Source organism: Zootoca vivipara, chromosome 8 (assembly GCF_963506605.1).
Source record: "Zootoca vivipara chromosome 8, rZooViv1.1, whole genome shotgun sequence".
NCBI lineage: Eukaryota > Metazoa > Chordata > Lepidosauria > Squamata > Lacertidae > Zootoca > Zootoca vivipara.
The window spans coordinates 2,494,729-2,509,018 of NC_083283.1; the positions used below are offsets into that span (position 1 = coordinate 2,494,729).

At 51.4% G+C, this 14,290-nt stretch overlaps 1 protein-coding gene across 1 annotated transcript; it reads right to left on the minus strand.

Annotated features, from left to right (window-relative positions):
• Positions 1-599: 599 nt before the first annotated feature.
• Positions 600-1,582, minus strand: MAFA (MAF bZIP transcription factor A). Its single transcript, XM_035124460.2, has one exon. The coding sequence runs from the start codon at positions 1,566-1,568 to the stop codon at positions 600-602; it is 969 nt and encodes a 322-aa protein (XP_034980351.2). The 5' UTR covers positions 1,569-1,582.
• Positions 1,583-14,290: the final 12,708 nt, after the last annotated feature.

Below are 14,290 nucleotides of genomic sequence, written 5' to 3' on the forward strand. Positions count from 1 at the left end.
GGTCCCTGCCCCCCGGAGCGCGTCTGTATGTATGTCCGTCCCCGCGGCGAAATGTACAAGTCCGCACGCCTCCTTTGCGAACACGCCAGGAACTAACAGCGGAGGAAAGACGAGGCTCCCTCGCTTCACTTTAGAGCATCAAAAGAGGTGCGGGAGGGCATGAAACTGGGAAGAGGGGGGTAGAGGAGGAAGGCGAGACAGTCAGTACGAAGTCGGGGGGCGCGAGGAAAGAGAAAGAATTCAAGTCGGCTTAGAAAAAGGTATGAACGCAGTCAGTGCAAGGAAGATGGAGGGGGCGGACTTGGTGGCGAGCGGGTCTTTCTCCCCACCCCACCTCCACTTCAGGTCTGGCTTCCCCTCTGTCCCCGGGTGGGGGTGGCGACCTGGGTCCCCCAAGAAAGAAACCGCGAAGCCTTGGCGAGGCCGTGCGCCCCTTCGGGTATTTACAACTTCTCTCCGGAGGCGAGCGAGGAGGGCGCGGGAGAGAAGGACAATCCACAGGGGTTCACACGCCCCCCACCCCCACCGCTTTCTTCCTTGTTCTCGAGGGGAGGGGCGGGGGCTCCCCCAGTTCCGTCCGCGCCGTCGTGCCTGCAGCTTCACATGAAGAAGTCGGCGGAGGGCGGCTTGCCCGGCGCAGGTCCCCCCTGGGCGGGCGACGGGTCCCTGGCGGCGGCGGCGGCGAAGGTGCGCCCGGCCAGCTTCTCATACTTCTCCTTGTAGAGGTCCCGCTCCTTGGCGAGGCGGGAGACCTCCTGCTTGAGCTGCTCCACCTGGCCCTGCAGCTGGCACTTCTCGTTCTCCAAGATGTGCCGTTGCTGGACGCGCTTGTAGCGGCACGACTGCGCGTAGCCGCGGTTCTTGAGGGTCCGCCGCTTCTGCTTGAGGCGGATCACCTCCTCCTTGCTGAAGCCGCGCAGCTGCCGGTTCAGCTCGCGCACCGACATGGACACCAGCTGGTCGTCGGAGAAACGGTCCTCCAGGCGCAGGTGGTGGTGATGGGGGTGGTGCCCGCTCCCGGGGTGGTGGTGATGGTGCCCCGGGTGGTGGTGGTGAGGGTGGTGGTGGCCCGACGGGGCCAACTCTTCGCCGGGGAACGGCTGGCCCCCCCGGAAGCCCTCGTAGCCGCCCTGGTGGTGGTGGTGATGGTGGTGGTGCCCGATGAGCGCCTCGACGGCATCCTCGGGCGTCAGGTTCAGCGCCTCTGGGTTCAGGTGGTGCTGGTAGTTGGACATCCAGTAGAGATCTTCCAGTTGCGCCTTGCCCGACGCCCCTCCGGGGTTGCCTCCGCCGCCCCCGCCGCCGCCCCCCGGGTGGGCGAGGCCCGTCGGCGGCTGCCCTCCGGGGCTGGGCGCGCAGAAACTGGGCGACGACGGCACGGATGAGCAGGGCGTGCTGATGGGCGTCGAGGAGAGCGAGCCCGGCGGCGGCAGGCGGTGGCAGAAGCGCTCCGCCTCGGCCGGCTCCTTCTTCACCTCGAACTTCATCAGGTCGAAGTCGTTGACGTACTCGATGGCCAGCGGGCTGGTGGGCAAGTCCGCCGCGCTCATGGCCAGCTCCGACGCCATCTCACCGCATAGAGGGCCGCCCGGGCCGCCGCAGCCGCGTGCCCCGGCCCCCGAGCTCCGCGCACCGAGGCCGCCTCGACGACGCTCGACGCCGGGTCTCTGCTCAGGCTCCCTTCCGACGGCAGCCGGAGAGGAGAAGCTTGGAGAGGCAGGAAAAGTTGCTGCGTGCGATCTCAGTGGAGGAGAGTTTGCGAGGAAGGAGAGAGAGAAAGGAAAAGATTGGAGCGGGGTAGGTGGAGAGAGAGAAAGAGAAAAAGGAAGAAGAAGCGGCTTTGCTGGCGAGGGCGAAGGAGGCGTCGTCGGGGAAAGTTGCCCTCACTCCAAAAAGTCCATGGGGCCAGGAGGGGGGCGCGCCGCGGGGAGGAGGCGGTGCAGGGAGGGCGGTGGTCGTCCTGCGGGCTCCGGGCAGCCCCCCTCCAGCCTGGTCTCGGCGCTCAGCTGCAACGCCGGGCGCGCTTCCCTGCCTCTGCTCAGCTCCTTCTCCGGCGACGCTCCGGGGTCCCAGCAGCAAAGCAGCGGCAGGAGGAGGAGCAGGAGAGAGGCGGCTTTGCCAAGCGGCCAGCGCCCCCCTCCCGGCACTTTTCCTGCCCCCCCCGCAAGTGGGGGGCGTCCTGGAATTGCACGAGGCACGCGTCCCCTCCTCCTGCCCGCTTTGCAAGGCGGCGGCGGCGGACGCGCGAGGGTCCCGAGCGCTGCTGCTGCTGCTGCTGCTGCTCCTCCTGCTGCTCCTGCCGCCCCCTCGGCCGCCTCCCCCCCTTGGCGAGTAACTGAAGTGCTGAATGGAGCATTCTTCCTTTTATAGGGAGCGGCGCCAGGCCCCGCCCGCCGAGGCGGGGGCAGCCTTCTTCCCGCCTATAACGAGCCGGGGCTGGCGGGGCAATTTGCCTATCCCTATAGCAACCCCCGGGCCCAGCTGTCAGTCTCTGGCGGGAACAGCTGGAAGCCAAGGAGGAGGAGGGGGGAAGGGAAAGGGGAGGGGGAGAGAGGGGAAGCTCCCTCTAGTGGCCGCGCCGGGGAAAAGCAGCCCCGGGGTCCGTCTTGGGGGAAAGGTTGGGGGGGGGGGAGGCGCGCCTCGGCTGGCCCAGGGAGTCCGGGGACAGTTGCCAACTTCTGGCTCTGAAAGCCCAAGGGCGCCCGCGGGAAGGAGAACGAAAGCAACTTTGCGCAGTGGAGGAGGACAAAGCGCGCATGCAACTCTGTCCGTCGGCGTTTTTTTATTGTCTTGCCCAGATACCACGGTAAATACGGCGCTGGCTGCGCACCCGGGCGAGCGCGTCCCTGCCCCGAGGAGCCTGCCGTCTGCATTCAGCCCGAGAGGGGATGGATGCCAGCAAATGCCATTACGCACGGCACACACTCATCCAAAGTGCTCGCATCGCCCGCCCTCTTTGCATCCTGCAAAGGAGCGCGGCAAGAAGCGGCTTGGTCTCTGAGCCCCGCAGTTTCTCCGATGTCTCGCGCGGAGAGACATCTTCTGCTAGTGCCCAGGCCTTTTTAATTTGGAGAATTGAATCCATTGCAGAGGCCAGAGGGTAGGGCCCGAGCCCATGGATTCAAACCAACCTTAGGGAGGAGATCTTTCTGAATTGGAGTTTTATTATTTTTATTTTTATTCCACCTTTTCCCTCAAAACGGGGTTCAAGGTGGCTTATAGAAAGTTGAACAAGACAGATAAAATACAAAAAGCTCAAAACATATTACAAAAAAGTTAGGTTGTGGACTCCCCTTCACTGGAGGTTTTTTAAAACAGAAAGTGGGTGGCCATCTGTCAGGAATTTTTTAACTTCTTTAATTTCTGCATTGCAGGGGGTTGGACTAGAGGACCCTTGAGGGGCCCTTCCAACTCCACAATTATATTATTTTGCCTTGGAAGGGAGTGGACTCTCCTTCAGTGGAGGTTTTAAAACACGGTTTGGATGCCTCTATGTCAGGAGTTCCTTAGCTGTGATTCCTCTGCATTGCAGGGGGTTGGACTAGAGGACCTTTGGGGAGCCCTTCCAACTCTACAATCCTATGATTCTATGTTGCAGCGGTGGGTGAGGGGTATGATTGGAATTGGGACCTTCCCCCTGCAAAGCAAGCCCTCTTGGCCACAGGTCTTTACCTCTCTCTCTCTCTGGAAGGAGCAGAATGGCCTTGTGGGAGGAAATGAAGGCACAACTGTTTGGCCTGGCCCTCTAATGGGGCAAAGGACGAGCCCTGTGGTTTAAATCCCTCTTTCTATTTAAATACCTCGCCCTTGGACTATAAGGAAGCATATAACAAGCAGTCTTTAAAATAAGCATGTTTGAAACTGTTGTAAGACATACTGAAAATCGTTTCGCATTTTTGGAATTTAATGTTGGGCTGTTTGTGACACTTGGGACTCCTTCAGGAGGAAAGCTGGGATAAGGATCAAATCAAGTAGCAGCAACATCCGAAAGCCAGGTAAGAAATAAAACCCCAGGACTGTTTTATTAAACCTGCCACCACGGCTCGCAAACAATAAATGCTTGGGATGTTAACTAAACTTAGGGGTGAGTCAGACAGACTTAGCCTCACGGCTAAATGATGGACAGTGAGGGGCTGAAGTGAGCTTTCCCATGGAGGGGATTTCAAATGGGGAGTCCACCTTGGGGAAGGTCACTGCTGATCCCCAGCACCTGCTGCCATTGGGAGAGTGTCCAGTGAGTCTTGGTGCTGAGCAAAGCCAAGCCAGATTTTGCAAGAGTTTTAGGGCTCTCGGTTGCACAGATTACCTTGATGCTCTTTCAATCCACTGCAATGTTGTGCTCGTATCATGCTCCCCCCAGCCAGCTGCTCAGCCACTGCATGTCCCCCCCCCTGCCCCGTGCCGGGGTGGCAAAGTAAATATTCCAAATATCATAACTATGGCTGGGTACACGTTGCCAGCTTAAAACACAGCTAGAGCATGCCTTTTCTCAGTTTGGTTGGGGGAGGAAGCACATCCAAACACAGTATTTCATAAGCAGCGACAGGACATAGAGTTAAACTGTGGAACTCACTGCCACAGGAGGCAGGGATGGCCACTGACATGGATGGCTTTAAAAGAAAATGAGGCAAATTCATGGAGGAGGCGGCGGCAATGCTTCTGAATCCCAGTTGCTGGAAACCGCAGGAGGGAAGAGGGGTCTCGTGCTCAGATCCTGCTTGCAGATGCCCATGGGCATCTGGTTGGCTCCTGTGAGAACAGGATGCTGGACTAGATGGGCCACTGGCCTGATCCAGTAGACCCTTCTTCTGGAAACCCGAGTCATTTCCTGTAGGGCAGCCACCGCCATCTTCCCCCAGAAGGAAGGCTTAGAATGAACATTTCTTCTGCAGGTGATGGGTGTGTCACTCTTAACCTACGTACTTTCTTTGTTATTGGCTAGATCTGCTTTCTTAAATGCCAATCCTGGCTGTGACTTTATTCATTGGCTAGACACACAGAAAGGCGGCAGCTTTCTCGCGAAACAAATGAGGGGAACAGGGCCTGCAGATTTGGCCTCACATTGCAGGTTCCCCAAGGGCTAGAAACTTATTTTTATATTTCAAAATAAGTAGTGTTTTAAAAAGAAAGGTGGGGAAACCTGGTCAGATGGACAGGGTATAAATAATATATCATCATCATCATCATCTGGGGGTGGGGTTATGGCTTATCTGAGAGGAGAAGCTGCCCCCTTGAGCCCCCTCAAAGGCAGCCCAGCTCTCAAGGCCCACCCAGACTCCTCCTTGAGATTGATTCTGGCACGGGAACTTCGCCTCAGACCCCTCTCACTAAGCAGGAGGGCTGCAAACTTTGATCAGCTAATTGATTAAGCCATTTCAACACATTTTTAAACATTTGTTAATTGATCGGGAGGTGCCTTTTGAGTCAATTAGACCACACCATTTTTGTTTCTAAAGAAAAGCTAATTTGCTTTATAGAGGTTCTCAGAGAAACTCCCAATGGGGAAAGGACCCTATAAAAAGGGGGGGTTTCCCCTTTGTCTTTCTCACCGGTGGGGTGTCTAAGCAAACACCTGAAGAGGGCTCTGTTCTGGCCCTCTAACCACCACACCTGAGCTGCAGGAGGTTGGGTGTGGCTAAGCATAGAGTTCTCATCTCAAAAAGGAGCTGGAAAAGGTTTAGAAAAGGGCAAATAAATGCTCAAAGGGCCATACCCAGAGAAGTCAGGCAGGAGCTGAAAGAGGGTTGGGAAACAGTGTGGCGTAATGGTTAGAGTGTCAGACTAGGACCTGGGAGACCCAGGCTGAAGTCCTCAGCCATGAAGCTCTTACTGGGAGACCTTGGGCCAGTCGCTGTCTCTCAGCCTAGCTGAGAGGGTTGTTGTTAGGAGAAAATGGGGCAGGGGTGCTGATCCTGTCCCACTTGAGGTTTGGCATCTGCAGAGGAAGCAGCTGTCATACAGAGCTTCTTCCCTGCACACAAAGGCAGGTCAGGATAGGCCCCTTTGGTCACGACGGCTTAATTAACTACGAACCCTGGAATTTTGGATCTCCTCCAAACAGGTGCCAAAGCTTTGTTGTCCTTTTGTAGGATTTTTGTAGCGTGACACCTATGTTTTGTAGCATCCCCTAAACTGAATAATTGATCCTAAAACGGGGGGTCAGAGGTATCACCCAGAAATCCAACAATGTCCGGTTCACTCCACCCAGGTGCCAATTTTATTTAGTCGTTTCTAATCAGGACCTTGGCCAGCTCCCAGGCAGAAGGGCTACATCAGGCATCCCCAAACTGCGGCCCTCCAGATGTTTTGGCCTACAACTCCCATGATCCCTAGCTAAGAAGACCAGTGGTCAGGGATGATGGGAATTGTAGTCCAAAACATCTGGAGGGCCGAAGTTTGGGGATGCCTGGGCTACATCCACAGATCCACAGATCAACAGGAGATGTCAGGTAGCCTGTTTATTATTATTATTATTATTATTATTATTATTATTATTATTATTATTAAACCTATATTGGCTCCCAGTATGTTTCCGAGCACACTTCAAAGTGTTGGTGTTGACCTTGAAAGCCCTAAACGGCCTCGGCCCAGTAGACCTGAAGGAGCATCTCCACCCCCATCGTTCTGCCCGGACACTGAGGTCCAGCTCCAAGGGTCTTCTGGCTGTTCCCTCCCTACGAGAAGTGAAGTTGCAGGGAACCAGGCAGAGGGCCTTCTTGGTGGTGGCGCCTGCCATGTGGAACGCCCTCCCATCAGATGTCAAGGAAATAAACAACTACTGTATCTGGCTTTTAGAAGACATCTGAAGGCAGCCCCTGTTAATAATAATAATAATAATAATAATAATAATAATAATAATAATAATAATAATATATTTATACCCTGCCCATCTGGCTGGGCTTCCCCAGCCACTCTGGACGACTTCCAGCAAAATATTATAATGCAATCATACCTGTGGTTGCATTAGCTGCGGGTTGCGTCTTTTCAAGTTAAGAACGCGGCGGACCCGGAAGTGTTTACTTCCAGGTTCTGCCGCGCATGCATGCGCAGAAGCGTTCTGCGTGCTTCGCGCATATGCAGAAGCGCTCTATTGGCGCTTCACGCATACACAGAAGCGCCACTCTGGATACGTACTTTTCGGGGTGCGAATGGCACCCCGAAACGGATCAGGCACTTATCCAGAGGTACCACTGTACAGTAGTCCATCAAACATTAAAAGCTTCCCTAAACAGGGCTGCCTTCAGATTCTTAGGAAAGTTTTAAATGTTTGTTGTTGTTGTTGCTGCCCCACCTATCTGGCTGGGCTTCCCCAGCCACTCTGGGCGGCTAGACAGGATTAAATAGAATAAATGTCTCACCACAATGAGTAAGGGCTGTTTCCAATGACTTTGAGGTGGTTGTTGTTTTATTACGGTCAGGCTGTATATGACTTTTAATAAATGAATTGATTAATAAATGTCCACAGCGTTCTGAAGCGGAAAGTGGATGCAAGTTCAAGTTTCATAGTCGGGTTGAAGCTGGTTTGAGGCGGCCGCACGGAAACACACCAGAAATCCACCTTCACCCTGAAACTACGGGATCGAGATGGAGTGTGGCTGATGTTGTGTGAAAGCTAGCAGTGGGAGAGCATTTCATGTGGGGATGGCAGGAATGTGAACATAAAGCCTCTGGGTGACAGTTGCCACATTCAGAGCTAGCAGGTGGCATGTCTTAAACTTATATTCCCCCTCCCCCCCTTCCCCAAGGAGCCCGGGGCTATTAACACAAGACAATTAAACAGAAATAAAAACAATATTTTAAACACCTAAAAATATCTAAATGATCAGACACACCCTCATGGTTTATAATGTCCTGGTTGTCTGGTGAGGTCTTTTTTCTGCCACCTATGGCCTGAGTGAACAGGAATATTTTCAGACAGACCTCCTGAATGTTAATGAAGAAGGGAGACAGATTCACCTTGGCAGGTAGGGAATTCCACAATAGGAGCCTATCACACCTGAGCTGGGAATCCTCTGATATCATCAACTGACAGAGCAGAAGAAGCAGTAATTTGCACATGACGCCGTTAACCTGCGGGATTGAGTGCTGCAGGGCACTTTCTGGGTCACCGTGTTGCAAAGCGCCCTGTTGCCTTTTGACAAAGGGTGGCAGAATCGATTTTTTAAAAATAAATAGGTTACAGCACATTCTCAAGTTCAACAACAAGTTCAGGATCAAAAGAATACAGAGTGCGCTTCTTTCGCCATTTTTGGTGCCCATTTGAAAAGACAAGCCGGTAATTCAGTTTCAATATGGCTTGCTTCTTTCCGCAGGGTCTTTTGCTCTAAATAAGACAAATGGCACTGCGCCCACATACTGATATCTGAGCACACGTCTCTCTCTTTATCCTTCCCTATTAAAAAACACAGTGGTGATGGTCATGCGTCTTAATGCCTTGCAGGGGTTGGGCTAGCTGATCCTCGGGGGTCCCTTTCAACTCCACAATTCTACGATGCCATGTTTCTGAGAGATTCACAAATATAAAAACACGAGTATTAAAACACAAGCATTCAAGAAGAGGGAAGTCTCGCAATGGCTGCTTGTTGGGATGGCAAGGATAGACGCAACCTCCAGGTTCAGGAGCAGTCTACCTCCGATTACCAGGCGCCACCCGCTCTGCCTGTTTGCTTCTCGGGAGCATCTGTCCAGGCTCAGACATTCAGTTCCCACGGTCTTACCTTTCAATTGCCTCCATCCCCAAACCCCTGGATCCGAAGGCATCTAGCGAGTTGCAGCGGAGCCACCTTGCCGGAGAAGGCGTCCCTGCTGCGGGAAGAGAGTGGCCTGCCTGCCTTTTTCTCTTTCACACTCTTCCCTCCCACCCCCACCCCCACCCCATCGAACAGGAGATCTGCAAAATCAAAGCACTCCCAGCTTGGATGAGCTCGGCACAGCACTTGCTGGCTCAGCAAAGGGAGAAACTCTAAGTTGGCTTCATTTAGCAGCTACAAATGGAAGACTGAAGCCAGCAGCGCAGGGGAGAAATGCCCAGGAGGGTGTTGGGAGATGGAGGGGGGGTTATCGGCTTGGCTTTGCAATGATGTCACACACACACACACACACACACACACACACACACCAAATAATAGCATTTGTGGTGGCACGGAAGCCCAAGGAAGTGCATAAGCTGTGGGTGTTTGTGTGTTAGTCCAGATCCTGTACACTGAAGGCAACTGGCTCATTTTGCATAATTGATGCTGGTTCAAGTAGATCTGGGGAAGGCACAGATCTGCAGAGAGAGCCAGGATTCACAACTCCCTAACCGCTATAAATCTTGCTGAGACACACACACACAAACAAACAAACAAACACACACACACACATTCGTTTCTGGCTTTTAAAAGTTCAGTTCTTCCTTGCCTTGTCTCCAAAGCCAGGTGGGGCTATGAACCAGCTTATTGTTTGCCATGGAAACTGAGGTTGAGGGGATCGGCTGGATTCTGAAATGAGTGTTGCAAAGCAGCTGGTCCAGCTAACAGACTGAGGCTGAATCAGGGAATCAGCCGCCCAGAGCGGCCGGGGCAACCCAGTCAGACGGATGGCATATAAAGAACAAATGAAAATATTATTGCACTCATGGAATTGTCGAGTTGGAAGGGACCCTGAGAGTCATCTAGTCCAACCCCTTGCAATGCTGGAATAACGGCTAAAGAATCCCCAAGAGGCGGCCATCCAACCTTTGCTTAAAAACCACCATCTTCCCAGAACAGCTCTTACAGAGTCAGAAAGTTCTTCTTGATGTTGAGTCGGAATCTCCTTTCTCATAACATGAAGCCATGGGTTCGGGTCCTACCCTTCGGAGCAGGAGAAACCAAGCTTGCTCCCTCTTCCATGTGGCGGCCCTTGAGATATTTGAAGATGGCTATCCTATCGCTTCCCAGCCTTCTGGGTTGCACAGCAGTGGCCCAGCTATGGAGCATGCTTCTTCTCCAGAATCGAGGGGCCGAGAAGCTTCCTCAGTCACTGAATCTCTGTTATTAGTCATGAATTAATACTCTGGCACTTTCTTGGCCGGGAGCGCAGGAGGGCCAAAGTGTAGCGAAAATGTCAGAGCCCTCAGGTTTCCACCAAGGAGAGGTGAGGCCCGGGATTGTAGTCTTATTCACACACACCCCCAGGCCCAAGCCTTCTGTTCCTTGCTCCCCCTATCTTTGGGGGGCTGAGGGCATCTGTGGGCCCAAACACAAAAGGTGTGCGTGTTTGCGTCTCTCTCTCTCTCTCTGTGTGTGTGTCTCCCTCCATGGGCTTCTCCTTCCTGTTGCTATTTCGATAAAAGCACGTCAGACTCAGGGGCAGCCTCAGACCGCTTTGAGGAAATCTCTCCCTCCCTCACGCAGTGACAATGGGCAAAGAGCTTTCTAGTTTGAAACACAAAGTGGAAGAGTTTTGAAACCCACCTCATTCCTTACAACAACACCCCAAAATTGTACAGAAGTGCCACCTGCTCCTCTCATATTTCACGGCACAAGTCTGGGGTGCCATGAAGTAATAACCCTGGGAGCAAGTACCACTGGGTGGGGGTCCCTCAGGCAGGTGGTAAAAATTAGTCCCCAAAGTGGGAGCATGCGATGGGGCTGGCTGGTTGCCAGCATCCCCCAGCCCCTATAAATCTTCGAGTTAACCTGCCGGGGGGGGGAGAGAAAGAGAGAGAGAGAGAGAGCATGCCGTCTAGATTTGTAGCTTGGAGGGAGGACTCAGCAAAGCGACCCCCTCCTGGACATGGAGAATGTTAGAAGAATTCTAAGGTCCCAAATAAACATTCATAAATGTACACATACATAAGTATATCTAAATATCTTCTGGACGACAAGTCTAATGATATTACAGTGGCTGAGGCAAAGTTTCTTTCGATAGTCATACGTATCAAAGATAATCATACTGAAGACTACACAAATATCGTCTCGGTCTCCCTCACCCGGGGAGTTGTCTGTATGAATCTGCATTTTATTCTGAATCTATGTTACAGGTTTTTGGACCGCGATAAAGATTATTATTATACATAAGTATATTAACCACGTGTCAAAAATAGTACAGGAGAGCAATCCAGAAGTCATTTTGACTCTCCCAAATTGACCTCAAAATTTTCTCTGCAAGGAGGGAGGAAATAGAAAGCCTCTCCATTGTCTTTTGCTTACCTGTCTTTAGACAGGTAAGCAAAAAACAATTACTTCCGTCATAGAGCTTCAGTATGCTGATGAGAACATAGTGTGTGCACGCTCAGAGGATGACCTCCAAACCATCCTAAATATCTTTGCAAAAGCTTACGAAAAGCTTGGCCTATCACTCAACATCCAAAAAACCAAAGTGCTGCACCACCAAGTACAAAATAACCCCTCTGCAGCGCCACAAATCGAACTCAGTGGTGTAACATTGGAAAATGTTGAACACTTCTCCTACCTAGGCAGTCAACTTTCCACAAGGGCCAACATTGATGCTGAAATCCAGCGTCGTCTGAGCTCTGCGAGTGCAGCTTTCTCCCGATTGAAGTGCAGTGTGTGTGAGGACTGGGACATTCGCAGGGAAACCAAAATGCTTGTTTACAAAGCTATTGTACTACCAACCTTACTATATGCTTGTGAAACACGGACCACTTATAAACGCCATCTCCAACTCCTCGAAAGATTCCATCAACGGTGTCTCCGAAAATTTTTACACATCACTTGGGAAGACAGGTGAACTAATATCAGTGTACTGGAAGAAGCAAAGATCACCAGTGTTGAAGCAATGATTCTTCAACATCAACTTCATTTATTTTTCTGTTGGAAGACACCCAGAGTGGCTGGGGAAACCCAGTCAGATGGGCAGGGTATAAATAATAAATTTATTATTATTATTATTATTATTATTATTATTATTATTAGTCATGTTGTGCGGATGCCTGATGATTGTCTTCCAAAGCAACTACTCTATTCCAAACTTAAAAATGGAAAGCGTAATGCTGGTGGTCAACAAAAGAGCTTTAAAGACTCTCTCAAGGCAAATCTTAAAAAAATGTAGTATAAACACTGACAACTGGGAAACAGTGGCCTGCGAGCGCTCCAGTTGGAGAACAGCCTTTACCAAAGGTGTCATGGGTTTTGAAGAAACTCGATTTCAGGAACCAATGTCCCCACTATGGAAGAACATGTGGATCCAGAATTGGCCTCCACAGTCACTTACAGACCCATTGTTAAAACTGTGTTTATGGAAGACAATCTTACTCGGCTAAGAAGATTTGTGTATGAATAGGATGAGCCTGTGACCTGGATTCAGGAACTAAAAGTATTTACCATCACAAAAGAGTGGCCAGGCTGCCCAGGTAAAGCAGTCAGTGACCATTAACAGGTTTCCTGGCAGACAGGATTTCTGCTGTACTTTAGTTCCTGAATCTAGGTCACAGGCTCACCCTATTCATACAGGTAGGTAGCCGTGTTGGTCTGAGTCGAAGCAAAATAAAAAAATTCCTTCAGTAGCACCTTAAAGACCAGCTAAGTTTATATTTTGGTATGAGCTTTCGTGTGCATGCACCTGTAACTAGAACTATGGAAGGCACCACATTGAGCCGCATGAAATGGAAGTCCATCAACCTTCTGAAGAAGTGTGCATGCACACGAAAGCTCATACCAAAATATAAACTTAGTTGGTCTTTAAGGTGCTACTGAAGGAATTTTTTTATTTTGCTCCTATTCATACACAAATACGCCCTTGAGACAGGATTTGTAAGTGAAAAGACAATGGGAAGGAATATTTGAGGTCATTGGGAGAGTAAAAATGGCTTCAGGATTGCTCTCCTTTACTATTTCAGACAGGGACGCGGGTGGCGCTGTGGTCTAAACCACAGAGCCTAGGGCTTGCCGATAGAAGGTTGGCGGTTCAAATCCCTGCAACGGGGTGAGCTCCTGTTTTTCGGTCTCAGCTCCTGCCCACCTAGCAGTTCGAAAGCATGGCAAAGTGCAAATAGATAAATAGGTACCGCTCTGGCGGGAAGGTAAACGGCGTTTCCGTGCGCTGCTCTGGTTTGCCAGAAGCGGCTTAGTCATGCTGGTCACATGACCCGGAAGCTGTCTGTGGACAAACGCCGGCTCCCTCGGCCTATAGAGCGAGTGGAGCGCTCAACCCCAGAGTCGTTTGTGACTGGACCTAACAGTCAGGGGTACCTTTACCTTTACTATTTCAGACACATGGTTCATATATTTAGATATGTGTGCATTTCTTATTCCATATTTTAATAACACCAACAGGACATCCCCTGCATGTGAAGACAGGCTCTGGCAGAGGGAAAGCATGAGACCAAGAGTGGATCCAATGGTCCAGAAGGCGGTTTCTGCATGTGCTGTAGGGGGAGGGGAGGGGAGGGGTGGGTGGGGCTCACCCACCTGGGCAGGTAGGTAGGCAGGTAAGTAACCCATCTAGGTGAAGGGAAACTTTAAACCTTCTCTTTGGGAAAAGAAAAGGCTAAGGAGTAAATACCACACAATTCCGGAGTGGAGTCCCTTGTTGTTGTTTAGTCGTTTAGTCGTGTCCGACTCTTCGTGACCCCATGGACCAGAGCACGCCAGGCACTCCTGTCTTCCACTGCCTCCCGCAGTTTGGTCAGACTCATGTTGGTGGCTTCGAGAACACTGTCCAACCATCTCGTCCTCTGTCGTCCCCTTCTCCTTGTGCCCTCCATCTTTCCCAACATCAGGGTCTTTTCCAGGGAGTCTTCTCTTCTCATGAGGTGGCCAAAGTCTTGGAGCCTCAGCTTCACGATCTGTCCTTCCAGGGAGCACTCAGGGCTGATTTCCTTAAGAATGGATAGGTTTGATCTTCTTGCAGTCCATGGGACTCTCAAGAGTCTCCTCCAGCACCATAATTCAAAAGCATCAATTCTTCGGCCATCAGCCTTCTTTATGGTCCAGCTCTCACTTCCATACATCACTACTGGGAAAACCATAGCTTTAACTATACGGACCTTTGTTGGCAAAGTGATGTCTCTGCTTTTTAAGATGCTGTCTAGGTTTGTCATTGCTTTTCTCCCAAGAAGCAGGCGTCTTTTAATTTCGTGACTGCTGTCACCATCTGCAGTAATCAAGGAGCCCAAGAAACCCAAGTGGAGTCCCTAAGGCAGTTAAATAACACTCTAGGTAGCTTATTGCTTTCATGCACCGGGTGATCAGCTAAAATGAGCCCGTTATCCCCCCAATTTCCAGTCTCTTTGAATTTTCCCCGCACAGCACCCCATTTTCTGAATGGATCTACTTAGGGGGGGGGGAAATGGCTTGTTGGGTCC

Bases quoted from the DNA above. Each gene is read 5' to 3' on its own strand.
- MAFA (XM_035124460.2), bottom strand. From the start codon at position 1,568: ATGGCGTCGGAGCTGGCCATGAGCGCGGCGGACTTGCCCACCAGCCCG.